The 24639-nt window shown below is 52.2% G+C and overlaps 5 protein-coding genes across 5 annotated transcripts; 3 read left to right on the plus strand and 2 right to left on the minus strand.

Moving 5' to 3' along the window:
- Positions 1–12: 12 nt before the first annotated feature.
- Positions 13–2372, plus strand: BJX68DRAFT_278094 (ankyrin repeat domain-containing protein; the record flags this gene model as incomplete). Its single annotated transcript, XM_071048463.1, has 3 exons — positions 13–92; positions 153–1004; positions 1147–2372. The coding sequence occupies 3 exons, from the start codon at positions 13–15 to the stop codon at positions 2264–2266; spliced, it is 2052 nt and encodes a 683-aa protein (XP_070895525.1). The 3' UTR covers positions 2267–2372.
- Positions 2373–4268: 1896 nt separating this feature from the next.
- Positions 4269–5760, plus strand: BJX68DRAFT_257520 (LysM peptidoglycan-binding domain-containing protein; the record flags this gene model as incomplete). The annotated part of the gene is made up of 3 exons (XM_071043360.1): positions 4269–4487; positions 4542–4889; positions 4954–5760. 3 exons carry the CDS (start codon positions 4269–4271, stop codon positions 5758–5760), a joined length of 1374 nt encoding a protein of 457 aa, XP_070895526.1.
- Positions 5761–10711: 4951 nt separating this feature from the next.
- Positions 10712–13636, minus strand: BJX68DRAFT_270263 (uncharacterized protein; the record flags this gene model as incomplete). Its single annotated transcript, XM_071046581.1, has 1 exon — positions 10712–13636. The coding sequence occupies one exon, from the start codon at positions 13634–13636 to the stop codon at positions 10712–10714; it is 2925 nt and encodes a 974-aa protein (XP_070895527.1).
- A 1254-nt stretch (positions 13637–14890) lies between these two features.
- Positions 14891–16897, minus strand: BJX68DRAFT_157205 (M14 family metallopeptidase). Its single transcript, XM_071036777.1, has 2 exons — positions 16399–16897; positions 14891–16348 (listed from the first exon to the last, which is right to left on the minus strand). Exons 1-2 carry the CDS (start codon positions 16798–16800, stop codon positions 14984–14986), a joined length of 1767 nt encoding a protein of 588 aa, XP_070895528.1. The 5' UTR covers positions 16801–16897; the 3' UTR covers positions 14891–14983.
- A 1272-nt stretch (positions 16898–18169) lies between these two features.
- On the plus strand, positions 18170–22901 carry BJX68DRAFT_157155 (Arf family guanine nucleotide exchange factor SYT1). Its single transcript, XM_071036774.1, has 3 exons — positions 18170–18892; positions 18965–20212; positions 20266–22901. The coding sequence occupies exons 1-3, from the start codon at positions 18484–18486 to the stop codon at positions 22740–22742; spliced, it is 4134 nt and encodes a 1377-aa protein (XP_070895529.1). The 5' UTR covers positions 18170–18483; the 3' UTR covers positions 22743–22901.
- The last annotated feature ends 1738 nt before the right edge of the window (positions 22902–24639 follow it).

Genomic DNA, 24639 nt, shown 5'->3' on the forward strand with positions numbered 1-24639 from the left:
CCGTCGTGCAAAATGAGGCTCGCCATAGTTTACCTCCTTTTATCTTTTTGCGCGAGTATCGCTGCCACAGGCATACGTGGCTCTGCTGAACGGTAAGTCCCATCCGAGCCTCTCCATGCTGTTTTCTTAGCGCATGTGTCTGATTCAGCCAGAGCCTTCATCTTCACCATCTACATGCAGGAGGAAATCTATGACGACCCTGCCAAAGAGGGCGGGATTGCCAGTGGCTGCGTGGGTTCACGGACGGGCTTGCGCGGACAGAAAAGCCGCTGCACTCTGCGTGAACTGTGCGAGTACATCTGGGCCCCCACCAACGAGCACAGCACGAAACCTGATCGGACGAAAATGGTATGGCCAACGTGGAACGCAGCCACAGCGGATGAAGTGTGGAATGAAAGGAAAATAACAGTTGCGGAGGCGATGACTACCGTGGTGGAGGACGTGAATGAGAAGGGAAAGGAGAAGACTCCGAAGGACGTCTACTACAATGGCTTTTGGGACCCCTCCAAGTTGCTGCCTGGATTCACGTCCGCATCGAGCGAGTATTACCGCGCGGCGCGGGAGCTGGGCGACTGGCAAGCAAAGGCGAAGAAGGCGATTGACGCGCGTATCGCGACCGGTACTCTCACCGCGAAGCAGATGAAGCTGTTTCAGAACTGGAGTCTGGAGAGCGAACGGGCCGTGAAATTGCTGCTTGGACTGCGGCTGAGGGACCTCAACGAGTTTGTGATTAGGCAGATGAGGCGACCAGTATACTTTGGACGCCCCATTGCAAAGACATCCACAACAGGATACGAGGAGTTCAATAGCATGTCCGACGCCGTGCAGCCTGACAGAGGAGGCACGATCGTCATGTACGAGCTCGAATACCCTGGTGGTCGTGGGCAGTTGATCAAAGATTATGATGCTGCGATGAGGAAGATATCCAGGACGCAGGATAATAGGGCGCATCGGAAGGCAGTGAAGAATTGGGAACTCTCGAGGAACCGAATCATGGGGTGCAAGTAATTGACTCTACGAAGAGTATAAGTTCTGTCAATAGTCTCCAAGATGCATATAGCGCCAAGGCTGTTTGCTCACGTGTGCGTGGTGCGACTGTTGGGAATTGAACCTTTTCCTCTTGCAACCATGTCTCTTTCTTGCAAGAGCAAACTTTTCCATCATGTCACCCGGGTTGCCAACGGAACTCATCCTTCAAATCGCATGCTATCTTGAGCCTCTGGATCAAATATCTTTATTGCAGGTATTTCCAACAATTGCTGGCCTTTTCAACTACCACCAGCTCGCTAGCACGGACGAGGATGGGAACACTATTCTACACCTCCAGGCTCGAGTGAACATCTACTCCGAGGACTCTACACCTCCTGGTGCCGGCATTCCTTTTATCCCATCTATTCTAGACTGCAGCGAAGGCGACATCCTCCATCCCCAGAATCAAGACGGTGCGACTCCCTTGATGTGCGCGTCCTTTGCGGGTAACATCCCCTTTATGCGGCTACTTTTGACAAAGGATCCCGATGGCCTCAATATGGTTGATAACTGTGGGTCAACGCCGCTGTGGTACGCGGTGCGTGCCAACAATGCGCCTGCGATTGCGTTATTGCTCGAACAGCCGTCAATTAATGTCAATCACCAACTAACGAAGGGTGAGGGCCGGGACGCATATCAAATAACTCCGCTGTTGCATGCTCTATGGGGCGGGCGGGGGAAATATGATGTTATCTCGCTTCTTATCAAGCACCCGGAGACCGACCTCACCTTCCCGGACCAAATCGGCCAGACTGCCATTCACCTGGCCATTAGCGAAGGTCGAGAGGATCTCGTTCAAGATCTGCTAGAATGCGGTCGCCTCGATGTCAATGCCGCCTGGGGCAATGGCAAGACTCCCTTACACACCGCCGCCGCAGGTTATAAGGATGCTAAATTCGTGAAGCTCCTACTAGCACAGGATGGCATTGATGTCAACCGGCCCACAAACACCGGGGAAACTCCACTGATGACAACCAAATCCGCCCGGTGCATGAAAGCCCTGCTTGCACATCCTGGTATCGAGATTGATCGTGTTGATGACTTTGGTTGGACGGCGCTGGGCTATACTGCATACCGCGGTGGTCGCGGGGCACTGGACTGTGCACATGTCCTTCTACGGCATGGTGCGCGCCCTGATCTCGTGGACCTGGATGGCTACACCCCGAGAGATAGAGCAGAGCAGGCCAAGCACTGGGAGATGGTGAAGCTATTGGATGATGCCCTCGGCCAGAAGTGAACTTTGAGCTCAAGTTGCTTTCTACCATTTTTATTCCATATTACCGCTCTAACTAAAACAGACCTGTTTTTCTATCGCTCCTTTGTAAACTGGCAGAGAATTTCCCCCCTTAATCTTTAGGACTCTTGGAAGTGGCGACTCATCCCACTGAATGGCCGAGGTATGACTCGCCCTCGTGCGAGTCGAGCCCTTCTGTTGACCGGTCCGCTCATTCCGAACTAGGCCATCAGCTTCGAATAAACCCTGCTTAGCGATGGCAATGTATGCAAGTGCCGTGCCGCAATGCAACGTCGATGTGACTGTGAGAAGCTCGAGGCTCGGGTACGATTTCCACCATCTGGGCTTGGCGATCCTGACAATCTTGCGATCCACCAATCACTGCTCGGTGTTTGAAGGGCCGTTCCGAACCCTGCATACTCCGTATGCGGGTGTGCTGTGCCGCAACAGGTCTGGCCTGGTCCGTTCTTCGCACAATAAGTCTGTGTGGGGCTGGGTCAAGCCGCAGGGCAAGCGAGGGATCTGAGTTCTTCCCATGGCAATGTAGGTGGAGCCGAAAAACTTCGCGTTTGTTTGGTCTCGTGACAGGAGTAATATAATTAATTTTGCGGGCCAACAATGAGACTGCGGACGCTCTCATCCTAGCTTTAAAGATTTTTGCAAACAGTCTGAAGTTCATATCAACAAAATGCTCCCCTAGATCTGGGTTTCCTAAATTTGTTCTTTAACGTGCACCTTTATTATGGAAGCAACCTCGGCCACCAGATATGGCAAATGCAAGGGTTCACCTGTTCCAAGTATGGAGGAAAGCTTAACAGAGGATTGTAGAGTAATCTCAGTTACTGGGCTGTCTCAACTCACCCTACTCTTGTGTATCCCGTTGCTTCGCAGGTACCGACCGGGGTGGATACTGCCTCGGCGCATCCTTGCTCTCGGCTGCACCCGCTTTCTCCTGTTTAGGATGATGAACCCAGTGACTCGACATGAAGGATAGCCAATTTCTGCCGCTGGCTGGTGATTGTGCTCGCGGCGAAAGGATTTGTGGCTACTGTTAGAACTTCAGGCTAATCGTTGGAAGGAGAGGCAGGCGCGCAGTCACAGGTTCCGATCTACCTTTCTCCACCGTTGCGCATTGCGATGTCGGCGCCCCTAAGAAGGGTGGATCTGGGAACTGCGCGGATCACAGGCGAGCCGAGCCGTTGTGCACAGATCTGATGCGTTCTCCAGGCTTGGGCATGAATATTCCTCCGACGGCATCGCCGTTTCTTATGTTAGTGTTCATGTCTAATGTGTGAATGGGTATAGATTCAGGGTTAACTGATGCAATGTATTATGCTGATAGGTTTACTTCAATGTGAGGAGACCCCCTGATCACCCCGTTGCTCTGTTCTGCTGGATCGAGGTCAGAAGACTCCGCGGGCAAGGGAACGGCCAGGAGTTTCTACGCACTAAGGCCCTTGCAGTTGGTCAGAAACGGGATTTTTTTTCGGCACCCACGCGAGTGCGGCGCTTCCATGGTGGATAGCGAGCTCGATCCGAACGCAGGCACGTCTGGCGGCGCGCACCTGCAGTCAGGGTCTGCGCCGCACACTCTCGGCAAGCAACAAGTCTTCCAGGTTCGCGAGCCTGATTCGCTGGTCTTTACTAGCCTCGTGCCAGTGTAGGCATTATATCCTAGAACTGCATACAAACCCCTTGGGACTTCTCGGGCTAACCGGAGCAGACACGGGGCAGGTCCTGATGGGACTGCGCTTCTGAATGTGACGCCCCTTATCTCAGACATGCATGAGAGCTGCCATCGAAGGATTGCCACCTTGTAAGTCAATCTGACTTGTCGGCGGTGTCGGCCGGGTGGTGCAATAAGTTGTCCTAAATGGGATATCTCCAGAAATTGGTATAAAAGGCTCCTTGGGTGATCGGATCAAGGAGTGGCCGGAAAGAGCAGTTAGCCGATACAATCCAAGACTTCTTCTTCCCGTCGTGGCTCAGTTATTCCAAAGCAATAATGGTACCGAGCCCTGTCTTCCTCTTGACACTGGCCCTGAGCCTGTCAACAACCTGTCTGGCAGCTCGCGGCTACTCGCGTCGAGATGAGACGCCGCAGCTTCCTTATGACCCCGATACCACCTCGTACTGCACGTGGTGGATTGACAATGACGCGTCAAGCTCGTGCAGCGATATTCTCTCGGACTGGATTATCTCCCTGGAGGACTTTCGACGCTGGGTGCGTCGTCCTTTGCAGATCTTGTATGAGTTCATCTTGTTAACATGTTGTCAGAACCCATCCATCACCGCCGACTGCGGCGGGCTAGAGACTGGCAAGTCCTACTGCGTAGAAGCGTGGGGAGAACCTGTTCCCACGACGACTACTGGGGCCACAACGACTGCTGTGCCTACAACGACAACTACAAGAACAACGACTACCACGACGACCACCAAGACCGGAAACGCTCCGGGCCCCACGCAGTCGGGCCAAATCGAGACGTGCAACCGCTGGGACCTTGTCCAGGAGGGTCACACGTGCAGTGTGTACCTTGAACGGTACCCTGGGCTTTCCCTCGCGAAGCTGGTCGAGTGGAATCCTGCTATTGGGAGCCAGTGCCAAAATCTATGGGTTGAGACTTATGTAGGTCCCCACATGCACATCCGTGAACAGTGTCAGTCACCCTGTTGCTAACGAGCGTATCCAGATCTGCACGGGCGTCGAGGGCTGGACTGCTCCTACAACCACCACGGCTACTACAACAACGGCTCCGCCAGGAAACGGGATCCCAACCCCCACGCCCACGCAACCAGGTATGGTAGCCGACTGCAACGGGTTCCACGAGGTCGTATCCGGCGACACGTGCGCCAGCATCGCGCAAGGCGCCGGGATCTCCGTCGCGCAGTTGACCGCGTGGAATTCCGGCGTCGGCGCGGGGTGTACGTCCCTCTGGCTCGGGTACTACGTCTGTATCTCGCGAGTCGGGGCGACGGCCACGATAACGACAACTACAACGAAACCGGGCAACGGGATCGCCACGCCGACGCCGACACTCCCCGGGATGGTGGGCAACTGCGACGCGTTCTACCTCGTCAAATCGGGTGACGGGTGTGCGGCGATTGCTAGCAGCAAGGGGATAAGCCTTGCGCAGCTGTACGCGTGGAATACGAACCTGGGTACCGGGTGCACGGGGTTGTGGGCTGAGTACTATGTCTGCGTGTCGATTGTTGGGGTGTCGCCGACTACCACGACCAAGACAACCACGCGCACGACAACGACCACAAAAACGACAACAACGCAGGGGAATGGAGTGGCTACGCCGACGCCAGTCCAGCCGGGCATGACGACGTCGTGCAAGAAGTTCCACAAGGTTGTTTCTGGTGATCAGTGTGGGACGATTGCGTCCAAGGCCGGGATTACGCTGGCGAATTTCTTGCGGTGGAATCCAGGGGTTGGCGGAAATGCTTGTTCGTCGCTGTGGCTGGGGTATTATGTCTGTATTGGTGTACTGTGATCAAAGGGGTTGGGTTTGCTTCAATCCTTTCAGGAGGTTCGGTCGAACAGCAACGTGGAACTAGTTGGCTGATACTTTGCTGCTGTTGGCGGAATCGTTCCAGTCCAGTGTTAAATAGTCTCCCCCTACCGTATGGAATGAATGACCTTGAATCCAAATGAGTCAACCACACGATCCTCATCACCATTGATTCGACCCTGATTCAGAGCCTTCGAGGAATTCAATTCTTCACTCCCAGAAACAAGGACCACTTTCACGGATGAACGAGTCCTACAGATATGACAAAGGTATCCAGTCTCTAGTCGACCCAAGTACTGACCCTCCATATCGCCATTTGCTATGAATAATTAAATCTCAGACACATGCGCTGCTAAAAATGCACGAACAGGTCTCAGACCCTTCGCAAGGCCCTCCCCCAGCGCATCCCGACAACTGGCCACCGTATATTCCCCCAGAACCTCATTCGCCCATCGCATCGCAGGCGCGACCGGGCTCCCCGCCTTGATCCTCTCATTCAGCTCGTCCTCTGACCAGTACCGCACTTTGACCTCCACCGGTTCCCCGTCCTTGCCCAGCGCCCGACTGAGCTTATCGGGCAACTGAGGCGCTTACATCGGCCAACTGACCCATCATAAGCGCCTCAGTTGCAAGATCAATCTCCGTTTGCAAGAACCGCTGTGGATCTGACATAGCTGCCGCGACGACAATGCCAATATCGGTGATGTCGACCCAGGGGAGCCTGGTCTCCGGCCAAAATGCAGAGTTACTCAGTCACCTCTTTCTGGTCGCAGAAATCGAGGACTAAAAAAAACAAGAAAAACACTGGCACGGGCTCTACCTGCTATCAATCCTTAACCAAATACCGCGCACATTGGTGTAGAAAGCCATCCTTGACGGCATCAACGGCGGAGGAGAGTTTCCCGGGAGGGCTGCGAGGAGCACCCGAAGCCGATGCTGTTAAATGTGATAGAAAGGCGTGAGCTATTTCATAATAGTCTTCGTTAAGGAAGAATGCCATGATAGGTTTGGGCATGGTCAGAAAGAGTAATCTTGATGATATGGAGCCGGCGGAGTTCTATAGAGCTTTAATGAAATCCTTTTGAAGTTTATTGGGAGAGCCACTCGGGGCGAGAAAAGCAGTTATATCCCGCAAACGTTTGATGACGGACTCGCCGGTTGACATTATGGGATGTATGTCAACAAACGTGGAAACATGGCCAGGTGACTACAAACAGGAAGAGATTGTTTACAACCAATATTTAATAATTGGTGCCTTAAGTAAAGTGGAGCTGAGAAGGCGTGATCATTAATAGTGGGCAGTTATTTTGGAAAGACCTGGGGGGTTGAAATATCAATGGTTCGTTGTGTCGTGGAAGCCAATGGTAGACTTGACCGCGTTTAACCTAGTGCAACCAAGTAGGGGATCTCATTCCCATAAGCAGCTGATGCTACTTTAGATACAGTAGTATCTAAACTAATATAGTACTGGGCAAAAACGTTCCCTATACGTAATAACGAGGCCTCATTGTAGTAAGACTACTTGATGTACTGCGTTTGCGAAATTTCCACCGGTCATAGATAACTATAAGACACTGCTTGTGAATAACAGATGTGAGCGTAGGACTTTGAGATGGTTGTTTACTTATTTCTTTTCATAATATATTGTGAGTAGATCCTTTGAGTATATTCTGGAATGTCACTCCCCGCATGAAAAGTCGCCTGGAGAAAACTCTATATATGCTGGTAGTAATAGAATATCTAGTACACTCTATTAATATTCCCTATGCCTGTGGCCATTGAAGCAGCATGCGCCCAGCTAAATAATTCTTTCATTACAGGCCCAACACTCTAAGTTGCTAGAGATGACAGCATCTATTCCTAATATATTGGCTAAACCTTTAGTAACCTGAATCCTAGCTTTATTTGTCCCTGATTACTGAAATTTCACTTTGTTAAAAAGCCTTTGTCAGTTTTAAGTAGGGCTAAATACTAAATATAAGTAGAATAAAACAACTTCTATATATCTGAGCTTCTTACACTTTGTCAACCACAAGTCTACTTCGCTTCGTGTCTACTAGTATTGGCTGTACAGATGTATCTGCCCAAGAGAGTGAGCTTTATTTTATGAAAGTCAGTGGATATGTTTTACTGTAGCTTTCCTATTGTAACCTAATTCTAATCATGTAGGCCAACATGGCGAGCTTTACTGCAGTAATAGAGTACACCCTAGCAAGTTTTATCACCTGGCGTTCACTTCTAGAGTCAACCATAAGTTCAGTGGCGCCGTTGGCATCCACGAGTTTCCAATAGCGCTGACAGCCATCGTGTGGGCCATTAGCGCTTTAATGGCGGCATATGTGGAAACTGCCCTCGTCGTCTGGGATGTGCGAGCTGTTACTGTATGGGGGACGATTGCTCAGTGTCTGTGGCTGTCTGGGTTAAGGTTTGACCTATATCTATCCTGTCCAGGAAGTGCGTTGAACGCATTAAGAAACAATCGCCAGAGCCACGCAGTGGCCCTGTTATGCTCACTAACAAGCACTGTCTCTTCTGCGTGTTTAGCCCTCGTTATCAATGTTGTTTTGCAACTCCATAAAAGGCCCGGGAGCATTTCGAGAAACACCTGCGAGCCCTGGGATGGAACGCGCCCATAAAATGTCCTGATGAGTTTTGTCAGCTTGTTCTTCAACCATCCTTGAAACACATCTCATAGTCCTTATTCGGACGCTCGTATTTGCTGTGATAAACCTCGTAGAACTCACCAAACGCCGCTCAGCAGTGACTCTGAACGTCGATGAGGTCCAGATTACCTATACAGATGCATTGATTGCGGCGTTTCTGTTTGTGGACCCTGGAGGAACGAGTGATATCATCCAAGCACTCGAGCGGCAGGAATCGTCAGCCCATAAATATGGCTCGGCTCCGTCCAGCACTCATAGCCGTATCGTATCAAGGTTTGGTTCATGATGGCCATGCCCTCCTTTCACACAGGGATAATCATTGCTGTGGCTCTGATCCGCTTGTGAGCCAGCGTGAGTTTTTTTTTTTTTTTTTTCACTGTTCCAGATGCAGCGCAGGAGGGGGCCATATAAAGGTCCTTCAGCTTCTCGTTGAGCGCAGAGCTATAATACATGATCATCTCGTAAACGGGAGAAATGTGATGCACTTTGCAGCAGCTGGGGGACACGCAGGCATGTCCAATACCTCCTAGAAAAGGGTGTGGCGCCGGACCTCAAAGACGCTAATAACACGACGCCGCTTCTCCTCTCCTCGCTGCCAGTGCAGGACATGTGGAGGCCGTGAGGCTTCTGTTGGGCACAGGACAAGTCGATGTAGACCAGGCTGACGAGAATGACCGAGCGTCGCTTATGTGGCGGTGGCGAGGGGCCACGAAGACGTCGTGAAGGGGTTGATTAAAAGTGAGGCAATTAAGATGAATACCGGCAATGAGCACGCAAACTCATTGGCTATAGCTGCTGTGATGGGGCGTGAAACAGTCTTTGAGGCCCTATTCACTCATACATGTGCTATTGGAACCACAGTTATTATAGTGTGGCGTGCAGTAATAGCAATAAAATCTAGTATTATAAAGGCCGTGATTAATGCGATCCCAGGGAGCTTCCGCCTCTATTATAATCGCACAGGAGCTGAACCACTACACCTCGCCGCCGAATATGGAAGCGAACAGGGGCTCCAATACCTAATCTCTCAAGACAATGATCTCAGACAAGAAGAAGATCGATATCTTTCGACAAGTATACCTAAAAATTCAAGAGAAGACTTTCTCTAGTTCCTTGTCTATGAAGACGTTGACATCAACTTTAGAGACAGCCTCGGGAAAAGTGCACTGGACCGTGCTGCCAGGTCTATAGACATTGGCAAAGTCAGGCTTTTCTTGAAGCATCCTCGGATAGACGTCAATGTAACCGCGGAGGCCGAAGCAAACTGCGATACACCCCTCCACGTCGCGGTCCATTACACGGTCGCGAATCAAGACGTCATCAGAGCCCTTCTAGACCACCCAGATATTCAGGTCAATGTCCGCGACAAAGACGGAAGAACGCCACTAGCCTGTGCTGCCATGTTGGGCAAGCTGGCTCTTGTTCAGCTACTCCTTTCGCGGGATGATGTAGAGCAATCTCCACTCGATGAGTCTAGAAATACGCCACTTCTGCTCGCTGCTCAGAGAGACCATGCCAGTAACGTGGATCTCTTGTTGTCGCAGCCAGATACTCACGTCGGACATGCAAATCACCAGCGCAAGACGGCATTGGCCCTGACAGTCGAGTTTGGGGCACCCGCAAATCGTATGCAGGTTACTTGCCTCGAAATTGGGAGCAACGAAGGATGACGTGAAAGGAGTATGGGAGGGGTTTAGAGGCCGAGTTGACTCGTATTAATCAGAAGATGCCTGCTAAGAAGAAGAAGCTTTGGGATTCGTTAGAGTGCCTTCGGCTAATATCAAAGTGGTTGAAGGAGTCTGAGCAAAAGCAGGGAAAGGAGGCATCCCGGTAGACAGGCTTGACGTCTTCGCATCCAGATCTTAATCACATTCAGCAACTACCCAATGAGGAATGAGGGGTATCTCCGTCGTCGCATGGAAAGAGCGACCCGTACGGGCTGCAGGTGGTCTCATCACCACCCCATAGGTGATTCTCTCTCTTTCATTGTCATCTTCTGATGATTAAAAACTCCACTACTATGCTCACTGAGAGGCCGTACTGCTTGTGACAAAGGTTGTCCCTATCTTCCTAGTCGTGTACGCGGATCGCACGGGAGAATCACTAGCAGAAGTCTGATTGTTCGTTAGCTAAGGCTTCAAGTCATGATATTCCAGAGTACAGCAAAAGAAACTACACCAACATCCCAACGATTCACTTCCGGCTCCAGGTCATGTCCAGATTCAGTTCCAGATCAGATCCAAGCAGCGTCGTACCAGGCAGTGAGTATCCTAGTCCTGCTCAACTGTTGCCGAAGATCCAACGCCCGCGTCCGACGCCTCGACCAAGACGACTTTCCTCTCACCTCCAACGTCCTGAATCACCGTCTCCGCGTGGTTGTTCTTCTTCTTCTTTCCCTTTCTCTTCTTCTTCTTCCCTTTCTGCTCTTCCTCCGGATTCTCCGAGCTCTGCACGCTTTCGGCGCTCTCCGCTTGCTGCAAACCAACACAGTTACAACCAGCAGCACGATCAACGGGAGAAATGTTGACGTCTAAGTCCGGGGTAAGAATGCGCGGGTACTTTAAAGCGTCAAGATACCACTTGCTGCCACGACGAGCGCGGTTGCTGAGTTTCTCCTTCTTGCTCCTGTTCTTTGTGTCAGTGTTACCCTCCGCTTCGCCATCCGAATGCTCGAATACATCGACGGCATTAAGCAAGAGTCGAGCAAAGTCCGTCTTCGGATCGGTGCAGACTTCCTTTTCCTCTTCCTTGTCATCCCCTTTCTCCTCCTCTTTTGCCTCCTCTGCTTCCTTCTCTTCCTTTTCTCCGCCATTGCGACGCTCGCGAGACTCTCGAATTCTCTTCTCACGACGGTCTGTGCGACGGCAAGAACGACAGTTCTCGACGGAACACCACTCATGGATTGGAGGCTCGGTCCTCATGTCCAGCTTGGGTGGAATTGGGTCTAGACCATCGACGATTTCCCAACGTGCCTTATTTTTTTCTTCGTCGTCTTTTCCTTCGGTATCACCGCCAGCCTGCTCATTCTTCGCCGCAGCGGGAATCTTTTTGTAACGTGAAACTCGTATGTACTCTCCCGCAGCAGCGTCAACCATGAACAGGATCTGCTTCGAGTCGGAGCCGCTGCGGTAAATCTTCAGCGAGTCTCGAACAGAGCTAAGGCCACGTTGGGTTCCTCCGAATCCGGGCATGAGCCTCGGGGCAAGCCACCAGTTTCGAACTTGTCGATAGAGACCACCACTGGGCCCCTCCAACAGGAAGACCAACTGCCGCGCACGAGAGAGGAAACAGTGAGCACGAGCAAGGTCGGAGTGGTGACCCGCGATCATGGCGCACTTCACCCAGATCATAGCGAGGCGGTTGTCGTAAACATATGCCCGACGAAGCTGCTGGATGAGGTCAAGCGCAAGCTTCAGTGCGAGAGCTGGCTTATCTGCAATGATAAAGCGGTCATTGAATGCTGGTTCGAGACGCTGGTATGCATGTAGTGCATTCTCAAACGATTCCGTGGGCTTCGCACACACGCAGCAGGCACACTTGAATCCAAAGTGATAATCAGTCTGGTTCTGGCGCATCTTCGCAGTCCCAGCAGTCTGGCCATATGAGATGCAGATTTCCACGCCAGCCCTGATCTCCGTGATGGCGCGGACAACGGCGCGGCCCAACTGAGGTTGCTTGTCATACTGAGGGATTCCATCCTTATCGGGCGGATAGATGCTCTCGTAGGTCATGAAAGCATTGGGAATACAGCCGTGATTGATATAGGCGAGGTTGAGACCGATGATGCCACCTCGCTTGCCGGACCAGGTAGTTGGCAGGTGGTGCGCGTCCCAGATCCCGCCCATAATACCGTATTCCTTGACCTTTGGGCGTGAGAGAGCCATGAACTGCTTGAACCACTCCTTGCCGTGTTTCCGAGCCTTGCGTCGAATCATTGTATTTGCTTCGTTCATCTTCCGACACGACTCCTGCTCCTCCTGCCAGATGGTCACCAGCTGATCGGCGAAGATCACCGTTCCCGCGCGGATATTCTGCAGAGCGACGAGACCGTATCCCATCTCCTTGTTGACTAGGCGTCTCTCAAAAGCGGTTGCAGGGAGGATCTCCTCTTTCATCTCTGTGCCGTTCGGGGGCGGGAAGGGGAGGTTCGTGGGGAGGCGCTGGAGGAGCTCTTCGCGGGCATCTTCAGAGGCATCGCTCTTTGTGTTTCCGTCAATCTCCTTCAGGTACGTGGCGAGTGCTGCTTCGGCGTCGATCTCTGGCTGGCGTTTGGCTTTGTCCTGTGTCTTGGTTGCCGACGACGGACATGACGACGACGAGGGCGAGGCGGAAGGGGGAGATGATGCGGTCGGCTCAGATGGCGAGGGAGGAGCGTAAATTGCCAATGGAGCCGGTTTGATGGCGAGTTCGGGGAGTGCAACGGGGCGAGGAATGGGAAATATTGGTGAGATGGGTGAGATGGGAGGAGGGACCGGGAGTACCAGGATACTCTCCTCCTCCTCAACGTTTTGATCCTCACCCTCATCCTTCTGCTCGTCGTCTCCCTCCTTATTCGCCTCATTATTGCCCTCATTCTCGCGCTCGTCGACACTGTTGTTCCTTTCCTCGCCGTGAGCCTCACTCTCCTTCTCGTTGTCCTCCCTATTCTTCAGCTCGCTGTCACCCTCGGTCTTCTGCTCGTCGTGACCTTCGTTCTCCTCCAGGTCGACAATCTCACTCTTCTGTTCAGCGTTCTCCTCCTCAACGCTTTCCTCTTTCTTCCCCTCATCTGCAGCGGGCTCGGTTATGTGTATCTGTTCCTCTGCTTCCAGTTCGTTCTCCTTCTTCTCGGGGTCATCCTTCTTCTCATCCTTCTCACCAAGCACACCAAGCTCCACACCAAGCTGAAGGGCAGAAACAGAATCAATGACGGTCTCAGTCACCTCATCCAACTCAATCTGCTCCTTCACCCCCCTCACAAACATCGTATCACCCACATTCTCCTTCAAACCACCCACACTCAACGGATCGTCACCAGCGTCACCTTCAGAAGAGTCTCCATCCGCATCCTCATCAGGCGTCGTCTCGCGCTCGGACAAGGAGAGCTGTCCATTTTGGTCAGTCCCAAGCTCAGAGCCCGACTCCGAATCTGAGTCGGTGTTACTGTCGTAGTCGCTGTCGCTCTCGGAACCCAGAGCCGCAAGGATGTCTGACATTGTAGCGAGGATTCTGTCAGTTTCTTTCTTTCTCACTTGTGAAGGGAAAGGACAAAGCAGGGGAAGAGGAAAGAAGATGGGCTTTTAGGGAATGAAAGGGAGAGTAGAGGAGGGCTGGGCTGGGCTGCTGCTTGTGTTATGCTGTTTGGGTTGGTGAAGGGGGACTCACGTGATGTGATGAAACCTAACAGATTCTGCAGCATTTTGGCCAAAGCAATTTTTCCTCTTTGAGGCCAGGCATGCAAATTCTGGGAAACGAGGAGGAGGTCTGGGCCTGCCTTCGTAGCAAAGGTTGCAGCGGGTGTTATAGCCACCAAAAAGTGAGAGTCGCTCTGCAAAATGCAGCAGTTGAGAGGGAAGGTAGATGGCAATCCTCCTAAGAGGGAGGCTCTGGTGTTGCTCCTATCGCAGGCGCTCGAGATGATGATGGTGCTGACAAGAAAGCAATATTAAGTGGTAAATAGAGGATAGAGTCAAATTAAGAATCAGGATGGAGGAAATAGGCAAGATTCTGTTGTGTTCTCGGCGCTGTATTCGCCATGGCGACAGTCATAACCTTCCTTCCACAATCACCTTCAAGAACATGGTTTGTAAATAAAGCAGGTGAATTTCTTTAATAGAGACCTCTATTTCTTTACTTACAAGCGAAGACATCTTAGAATAAGGCTATCCTCCAGCGAGACCTATGAGCAAAGGACTTAGCAGTCTTTCTCGCTGAATCTCATTGACTCCGCTGAACTTGAGATCTCCAGTCCGAGCTCAGTTCAGCCTTTACCTTGACCCCTGGGAGGAGAGGGGGCTCGCTAAACTCAGGTCATGTGCTACTTTGCCTGATACGTATGTGACCTTTCTCTGGAGTGGTAGATTGCGAACGGTTCGGCCCTGCTGTTAGGACTGGCCCTTGGTGTTCCATGTACTCCGGAGACCACAACTAAAACGATGCCTCGAACTTGCTTTGGTAAGGTAGGAGTTGATGGCAACGGTATCAGCAGCTACTAGTACCTCAGTGTGTCTAGGTAAATATTCGCTGCCATCACTGCAACTGGGGTCGAGTGACGGCTTGAAATCACTCTCCGCCAGCCTGCAAGTTGGCAGGTCCCGTTGGTGTTTCGGATATTGTGCAGAGGGCTCATTTGTCTCTTTAAATAGCCTGGGCCCTTAGCATAGGAGTCTCGATTGATGTCAAAGTAAGCACTCCATGGCCTCCAACCGCTATTAAATAAAGTAAAAGTGAGCTCGTTAGTCATTAATATTTCATCTGGGCTGTAAACTAACTACATACTGTGACAGGTGACTAAGTCAAGAATACAACAAGCGGGGGAAAAAAAGTACCAGCTATCGCGATCACTATCTACGTCGCCGGAATCCAAGAGTATTCTGCGTCTCCCATCGGAGAGGTTCCCATTTATCAAAGCCTGGAGTGTCATCGTCGGCTGTTTCGGTTTCGAGGTCGTCGTCATCGTCCTCGCTTTGGCTTTGCTTGTTGGGCTGTGTGGTAGAGGTAGAGGAAAGTTCCTCTGGATCAATGTACTCGAGGTCCATCTCGAGATTGAAATTGCGCACGTCGTCCTCGGCCATCAGAAACTGGCCTAGTTTCAGAATAGCGTTGAACGCTTCTTTTCCTGTTGGAATAATGTACTGCGACGGAAGTAGGAATCCGTAGCTTCCACGGTCGCGTAGCTTGATTTGATACGCGTACCGCGCGCGCAGCTGGTGGTAGAACCAATCCAGTGCGCTGCCGCCAGAACTTCCGCCGATGGGGAAGAAGCGCTTGGCGGGCTTCTCGGCTGTGACAATGCCCTCGCAGGCAGATGTGACGTCGTATATTTCGTGTGTCGTTAGGCGAATTACCTTGGCGAGGCCGAGGCCGAGTTCTTCAAGGCTCTCGAGGGTAGGCGGGACCGAGGAGCAGGAGAATGAGAATGGGTAGAGGATTTGCTGAGAGTAAGAGTGAAAGTCCATGAAGCCGATGATATGCGCGTTGTTGTTTTCAGTTTCGTTCAGGGCCCATTGGGCGAGTTGTCTAGCTTCGAAGCCTTCAAATGGCTCTTCGCCAGGGTAGTTTTCTGAGCACGGGTTTGATTGCGTTTGGTCGCCGTCCCATTCGTAGGCCCAAGACCGGTCTAGGTCGACTCCGGGGCAGAAGCGAAAACTGGTGGGTTGGCGGTTCTTGCGCCAGAGGCGGTCAGTGTCCCAGGTATAAGCATATCCATCGGGATTGATTGTCGGAACTAGAACCCAGTCGTAGTCTTGCAAGAGATGGGTGACCGCCTCAGATTTTCCGTACCTAGTCATCAGGTTATATGCAATGTATGTGACTGTAGAGGTGCTGATCCACTCCCTGGCATGGCTGCCGCCGACTATCAGGATCACCGGGCGCGGTGTGGTCGATCTTTGCGAGTCAGGCGGGGCTCCAAGTCGTAAAGCAGGGATATCGCGGCCTTCGTAAGAAGATCCCACGCTTGTCAGTTTAACATGTGTCGAGAACATTGAAGCCATCAGCTGCATCCAGGGTACAATGACCGACAACGGTTGGTATTCGCGGAAAAACAGGTCCGAAGATTCGCGAGCGGAGTGGCTAGCGGCAGGGTGTCCGTCAAGTCCGACAGGTCGGCCGGGATATGTGGCATAGATCATCTCTGGCAGGTTGTCGATGAGAGGAGTGTAGGTAGTTTGAAGCGAGTCCGGCAATAGCCCGAGCAAGGAAGGGATCTTAAAAGGTCAGCTAAGATAACTTTCGATTCTGCGTTAAGAGCACGTACGACTTCCTCTGCCAGGCGGATATCAACAAACTCGGGGGTAGACGCCCAGACATCCAGGAAAAGGACGTCAGTCGCCTCTACCAATGCCTCTGCCTGTTTTGTATCTTGCACACGAAACCGGAGAACGACGTCACTTCCGTATCGCGCGAAGCCCCGGGGAGGTGCGGCGTGTTCCTGAGATGGAGGACGCGCAGTGTGTGTTTTGGGAATGCCCCATATTGACTCGATGACCCAATCTCGAAGGCGAATCCATGGTCGTTGCGGGTTGGAAGGCGATGAGAGAAGTGAGACAGGTTCGATCGGAGGTGGAGGAGTGATGCTGGAGCCGGCGGGGACGGCGACACTCCTGGTCGCCGATGCGGCCAGCAGGAGTAGGTGGAAGAGCGTCAGAAGAGAGCGCATGATAAGAAAATGATTTTCTTCAACACAACATTTCTTCAATCTCGACCAGCGATCGGGCGACGATTGATTATTGGAAAGGAAAAATCACGACGATGGATGACGATAGGCAAGGGCCAAGGCTCAACTCGCAGGAATCAGTGTGGCGGTGCAGCTGACTGAGGCAGAAACGTCAGCCCACGTTCAACGATTTCCACATGTCAAATGAACGGCGTCACTACTCCGTACTTGCTTTATCCTTCAATGCTATCTTCATCGCAACTCTCTTTTCGCTGGCAATTTCCATACTCTCCGTGCCAAGGACGACCGTGCAATCTCAGGTTTGCTGTTTAGGCATCAGAATTGATTGTAGTGAGCACTATGGAATCCCAATTGGGTTTAGCGGCCCAGATCGTTGGGTCTTGCAGTCCGACGATTTCTCCGGCTTCAGGATTCTCCAGTCTTGCGGTCTGGACCCGGCCCTGCAAAAGGGCTTAAACGTCACTTCTAGACTTGGTTTCCCTTCGAGCCAGAGACTGTTTCCTGGAATTGAGTCTTGAGACGCGTGTCAATCCGCGAGGTTCTCCCATGCGTTAGTAATCGAAGAGTCAGAGATATATCATCGCCCTCCTGGATAAAGGACTCTGCACACAGATGCTTCAAGTTGGGGCCTCGGACTCGGAACCGGAGTTCATCACACTGCCGCTGGAGTTAAGAAGCTGAACTTCCGTAATTTACGGATCAACCAATTGTGAGCTTGCAGTCAGGGTTAATATGTATTGATTGTCAACGGCCACAGCCAAAATAGAAACAACCCAACCCACCGATGTTCCAGGTTCCACCAACACACGCAGCTTTTTCATCATCTGCAGCGTAGATAATCGAGGCCCAAGAATCGGTCTGGAACCCTTGAGGAGACCCGGAGCATCATTACCTTGTAGAAACAGCTTGAGGATTCGGTGTGAGATGCGAGGCATTATTTTGTATCGGTGCTGCGCCCAGAACACACGTGCCCACTGCCCAGCGGCCAGCCTTGTTTCGTTCGGCCCGTTGATTTCTCGTCCAGCATCATCTCGCATGTCATCCCAGCTTCCTACTACTGCTCATTTTTCGCCCACTTCCCCCTCAAACTGTTGTGGCCATCGTTGTAGAGCCATCTTTATCCCGGATAGTGAACCGCTTTCTTTGTCGGCCTCTTCCGCCCCAAGCTAAGCTCGACAGTACCTTGGATCCCTCTGCCGCCCTCTCCCCTCACTCTCACTCAACTGTCTTTTGCGCGTCTCATCAGCTCACGACACACTCACTTTACGGCCAAGAAATGTAAAGGAGAGCCTTTGTTGATCAGCTATTACTGTTGCTCCAATTCCGCACCATTTATTGTTCTCCTCCTGATCGGCTCTTCGTACCCCTTCGCCCCCTTTTTCCGCGAGTTTCACTCCTGCTTCATCGACCGTCAGCTTCGCTTCTCCCCTCCTTGTCGTCTCGACCGGTTCCGTTTCCACCACTCCTCTCTTTCGCGATGACCATTGACCTCCATTAAGGTGGCTCTTCGATCCAACCGCCAAGCACAACGCCGACACAAATCCCCGCGGACCGCACCGCTACGTGCAATTACAGACGGATGTGCTTGCAAGGGTTGCGTATGGGTCTTACGGACATTCCTCCCTGCAGGACCATATAACATACGCATTTCTCTGTGCCATCGCCATGCATTGGAAAGGATTACGGCTCGGCGCGTTATATGACAGCGAGAAGCGACATTTGACCGAGCCGCAGATACAGTCCCGCCATAGCGAACAATTGCACCGTCCGACTCAGTCAACAACGAACCTTGCCCCGCGAAACTCTGAATCTTTACCTCGCTCACCGATCCCCGCGGAAGATGACAACGATCATGGCGAAAGTGGCGGAAACAAGGGTACCTTCTTTGCAGGAAACACGTCGCTCAAGTCCAAGATTCCCAGTGCCCTCCATGCAAGTCGGGACAACCTGCATATGCGCGGAAACCGGTTCAGCTTGATGAGGCTTCGTCATGCCTCCGATCCCCAGCTGTCAAAATCATATGCCAAGGGAGAGGCAGAGGCCCAGACCCCACCGGTTCCCAGCATACCTCCGCGTAAGTGATACGAGTTACCCCTACTCTTAACCTCTCTGGCCGCTAATTGAACCTTGTTTCCTTTGTTTCTAGCCCCCACAATTATAACTACCGCACCGACAAGCCATGAGCTAGACCAACCCGTCAAACGGAAAAACAAACTCAGGATCCTCCCGGACTCTAGGAAGTTGTCAATGGAAGCACTGCCGGAACAGCAAGCCGTGTCTGGCGAAAGGCCCAAGAGCGACTCTCGGGATTCAACAGGTTCGCAGAGCGCTGATCCGTCGTTATCCGCCTCGAGAGTCAGCACTGAAGAGCCCGGACGCTTATCAACGACGTCAATTCGAAGCGCTGGTCGCGATCGGCCCAATGGCTCCCATCGCTCTTCTGTCGTGGACGTTCGATACTCCGAATCTTCTCGCTCCGACCAAAGTACGGGGGAAAATGGGATTTCCAGGACCAACTCACCTGGCGGCACCTCTTCTGGCACCAAACGTTTCCGTATGCCACGGCTGAAGCGAAACCGCGGACCACTTTTCCCGCTACCCCCAAAGCCTACTGGATCCCAGTTTGGAGCAGATGGACCAACAGCCGGCCTGGCGCAGTCCAAGTCTGTTCCGGACGGCCCAACGCGAAGATCCGATGCCTCGGACGGACACGATCACATATCTCCGCTACCCTCTCCATCTCGGTCTTCAGCTGGTTTATCGGCCTCGCGCCCACCCCTCTCGCGAAAAGATTCGTCCAACTCTGCAAACTCGGCACACTCGACACCGTCTGTGCGAAACCGTGGTCTGTTGGCGAACAGGGCAAGATCATCTACCCTTGATTCAGTAACGAATATGCGGGATACCGAGTACCAACCATCCCCTCCTCTTCCTTCCTCTGGCAGGACATCCTTTTCGACTACCGGGCGCAAGAGTTTTGGTGATATATTTGGCATCTCAAATCGGTTAAGGCAAAATTCCGAACCAGGTTCTGTGCGCAACAATGGTTCGCCCAGTGGTACAAAGGCCGCGTCAACACCTCTCACAAAAGTGCAATCCTATCCGGAACGGCAAGAGGACGACACTCCTGCGACTTACCTCACGCGACTCGAAGAAAACATCCCCAAAAGCACTATTGCTGGAGTTCTTTCTCAGTCGGGCGAGGACTTTTACAAAAATGCGCTGCGAAAGTTTATGCGTGGGTTTGCTTACTTTGGCGATCCTATCGACATGGCCATTCGAAAATTGTTGATGGAAGTAGAGCTTCCCAAAGAAACGCAACAGATTGACCGATTTCTCCAGAGCTTTGCAGATCGATACCACGAATGCAACCCGGGTATCTTTGCATCGACGGGTAAGTTGTTCGTCCTATTGATTTTCCCCGTCTAGATACTCACATTGGGTTAGATCAAGCATATTTCATTGCGTTTTCGATTCTCATTCTACATACCGATGTCTTCAACAAGAATAACAAGCGCAAGATGCAAAAAGGTGATTACGTGAAGAATACTCGCGGTGAAGGTGTGGCAGAAGATATCCTGGAGTGCTTCTACGAGAATATTTCGTATACGCCGTTCATTCGAATCGAGGACTCTAATATGAGCACGCGGCATCTTGCGAAGCCTCGCAAGGCGTTGTTCCGGGTTCCTAGTGCGGAGAACCTTTCGCGCGTTGCCAGAGAGCCCGTCGACCCATACGCATTGATCATGGATGGGAAGCTAGAGTCTCTTCGACCAAGCTTCAAAGAGGTCATGAACTTGGAAGACCCATACGGATGCAACCCGACTACAGGCCCATCCGATATCGACAGCTTACACGAGGCCTTTGCCCAGTCTGGTATCCTACAAATCATCTCTGCGCGGTCACGGCCGGATGCTTTTATGCCAGCCAGCATGATCAACCCAGCCGATTCCACCCCTGGACTGGTGGATATCAAAGTGGCCAAGGTAGGCTTACTCTGGCGCAAAGACCCAAAGAAGAAACGAGCGCGCTCGCCGTGGCAAGAATGGGGTGCTCTCCTGACTCTCTCACACTTGTATTTCTTCAAAGACGCGAACTGGGTCAAATCCTTGATGGCACAGCGCGACTCGCACCAGCGAGAGGGTCGCCGTCGGGCAGTAGTGTTCAGACCGCCATTGACGAATTTCAACCCTGATGGAATGATGTCAACCGATCATGCTGTGGCCCTCTTGGATTCCAGTTATAAAAAGCATAAGCATGCTTTCATCTTTGTGAGGCCCAACTCTCTGGAAGAAGTCTTCCTAGCCAACAATGAGGCGGACATGAACGACTGGTTGGCGAAACTCAACTATGCGGCAGCGTTCCGGACCACAGGAGTCGGAGCGAAGGGCCTGATTGTTACCAAATATGATGCCCAGCGAAATCGCATGAGCCGTCGTCCCTCGTTCAGGTCGGACATATCGCACGTCTCCGGAGACAAAGAACCTACAACCCCAGGTTCAGGCCCTGGCCCAACTGACGAATTGATGGCTGCTCGAAAGAGACTTATTCAGCAGAAGATCAAAGAGGCGAACGAACAGCTCTTCACGACGCAAAGGCAGCTAGATGATATTCTGAGGAATGCTCGGCACCTGCAAATCCTAACTCCTGTCCACTTCCGCGCCCGAGAAAACCTGATCATGGCTGCCGGTCGCATGGCTGCCAAGCTCAAATGGGTCCGACAGGACCTCTGGCGCACGAGATGCCATCGAGAAGTCTTGGTCCGTGACCTAGGCGAGGAAAGTGATCAACTGAAGCCGGCGCCAGAGCCACAGCGTCTTCGCTTAGAAATCCCAGCTTCGACGTCTTCGCTAGCTGACTCTGTCTCCGCAATTTCTCCCCGCGCAGATAAGCCAGCATCACCGATTCCAAAATCCCCCGCCGCGCTCTCCGAGAAGCAGGCATCGGTCTACCAGGTTTCGTCTCCGTCTTCTAGCCTCGGCGGGGTGCGTCGTCCTAGCCTTGCCACCTCGGTGACCTCGCCGGACCTGATCGCCCGTGCTGGTAGGCCGCCCTCTATCGATAACACCAAAGAGCGAACGAACTCTGTCTCCCCGAACCCACCGAATGGACTGGAACGTGAACCGTCAGTGCTCAGCTCTGCTAGCAAGATGGACGTCGCAAGTCTTGCCTCCAAGGCATCTAAGCTGACGCTTCCTGGAAGCTTTGATGACGGCGAAGAGCGTCTGCTCCGTGAAGCCGGTCTGCTGGATGCGGCCAGTTCGCCTTCACGAAAAGGATCAGTCGCTATCGAAAGCGTGGACTCTGAACCCAAGAAAGACGAGGCACAAGACGCGTCCCAGAGCGATCGAATGAGTCGAGTCCGGCACAGCTTCCACCGCACATTGCGCGATTCATCCAGCGGACACCACGGAAACCACCCCAGGAACAAGAAGCGCGACTCTACACCAAGTGCCTCTGCCCTCGAAGACGGCCAAAGTGGCGAAGGCGGCCTTTCCCGCAAGGGAGGCAGCTTCACCGTCCACGGCAAGAAAGCGTCGATTGTGACCTTTGGATCGGACTGGCAAAACATGCCACCAGAGGAACGTCTCAAACTCCGAAAACCTACCCCGTCAGAAGAACCCCGCGCATCAGACACAGACCTCATCAGTGTTGGAAGCTCTGTCCGATCTGGCCTAAGGGCATCCATGGATGTGCCACGAAAGGTGTCCGAAGAAACACACCGTGACCTTCTGGACACGCGCTCCGTGCTCTCGGAATCAGCCCTCTCCGCCCCCATTTCCCACGACGACGAACCCATTTCCCCCGTAACGGTAACGCACGACGACCACTCTTCCATACCCGCCGCCAACGAGAAGACCGTCGATGAACTGGAGAACTCATCGATGCCACAAAGCTATCCTCAGCAGGCTGTGAATGCATAAAGAAGCCTGTCGAATAAATACATTATTCTTCATGACGACATTTATACCCTTTCGTTTCATCTTTTTCTTTACTTTATTCCTTGGCTACGTCTCAGCGTCTTCATCTATAACCCTTTCTTTTCTTATTGGAGCGAACTTGATAGACTTAAAACGCCGCAGTGATTTAGCTTCACCTCCCTCTCTCTCCCTCTTTTCCTCTTTTTTTTTCCCTTTCCTCTTGTATAGCCCCCAGGCACGGGCTCGCGGTTGCATGGTCGAGTAAGAGCGGAGGGCGGACCGGTCATTCTCTGTGATGGGTTGGGATGGGGATACTTTAGTTACCTACTCGTTGGTGGGGGATTTGCTATTCTGCTCGTGATTGTGTTTATGATGCGTCTGATTGATTGATTGATTGATTGATTGTGAATGGGACGGGCATGGCGTGGCATGGCATGGCATATCTGGTAAATACAGCAAGCATACAGTAGGGGCAATTCAAAAGTCGAGTTAAACATTCTCTAGAGAACATATCTGTACAGTGGTATACGTGTCACAACGTGTTGAATCTCACTTTTTATCTCTTGGAGTGCGCCACTTTAGCTGGCTTGAGCCTGGGCATAGAGACGAGAGCGAAACCGGGAGTCCGAGCTGAGATGAGATCCGTGGCTGGATAAACCAAGTCACCAAGATTCTGCTGGGATTTTTGATCAAGGCCTCATTCAAGTCCATCGAGTCCAGAGAGGTGCAATAAATAGGATGAGGCGTGCATTGGCCAAAGCTGAATCGTTATTGAAGGTGATGCGAGGAGGACACTATCTCTTCTCCAGAAACCCTGGGAATGGCCGGGGCACAAACAAGCGGGAAACAGCAGGCCCCGGAGCCACCGAGTTATGGTGCCAAGATATAGATTGCATAGGCTATCTATCAACCCACGTTCTCGAGCTGCTGTTCTGGCAGGTGTGTAAACCGTCAGACTGACTTGATTGGAGAAGTACGTATCTACCTCGTTTCTCACGAGTGAGACGTCCTGGTGTGGCGACGCCCATGGGAATGTGCTTGGCGAAGACTACCTAACTGACTTATCTATCATCTTCGGGCTTTCAGCGGGCGGAGTTGCAACGCTCCGATCTCTGGCGCTCCTGGCGGCCAAGGCCGATTGTCTTGGAAGAGTGAAATGGCCAAGCTTCATTGATGCAGGTGCTGTGCTCGCCCACGCTGATACTTGGAGCAGAACAGACAACGACCAAAGACTGGCATATGGGCGATTAATGTTAATTTTAGATTACAGAGGAATGGACAGAGAAGTAAGGGGAGTGTAAACTTTCTGGCCAGGTACCTAATTTCGAGTCCGGGAGGCGCATTGTTGGCTGACGTTCTTGGCTTCAACTCTTGAGGCAAATATTGTCCAATCACGGGATAGAAAAGAGAAGATAGGCTCAAGCTCGCCAAAAGAAATCGGGTCTCACTGAATCTTGCCTCCGCCGAGGTCATGTGATATAAGAGATTGCCGCGTGTAACCTCCTTTTGCGGTACGATGTCGCAGCTCGTGATCTGGGGGCCGTCGCAGGCAGCCTGAGGTCCCAGGTCAGCCTTATCTTTGGACAGGCAGATCTCATTCCCAACGCCCGAGCATGCAACAATTCGTATTCAATCAGGTCTGCCTCGTGCCCTGTGCCCTGAACCATCATCTGCACACAAACACACACCGCAAAATCACCGCCCAAATCGGCCAGATTGTGCGAGGTCGAGCCAAGCAGGAGGGAAAAAAGTCTGGGGAGAGTCGTTCCATGGACTGAGCGGCAAGTAAAGATAAGATTCCGAGCTAATTAGCTAACGGGTTGCGTGGGATTGGCTGTTTTTCCTCCTGGAGAGGCTCCATAAGTTTCCAGAACAACTGCACAGTCCAGTTGTTATCAAG

Source organism: Aspergillus pseudodeflectus (genome assembly GCF_044049435.1).
Source record: "Aspergillus pseudodeflectus strain CBS 756.74 chromosome Unknown BJX68scaffold_47, whole genome shotgun sequence".
Taxonomy (NCBI): domain Eukaryota; kingdom Fungi; phylum Ascomycota; class Eurotiomycetes; order Eurotiales; family Aspergillaceae; genus Aspergillus; species Aspergillus pseudodeflectus.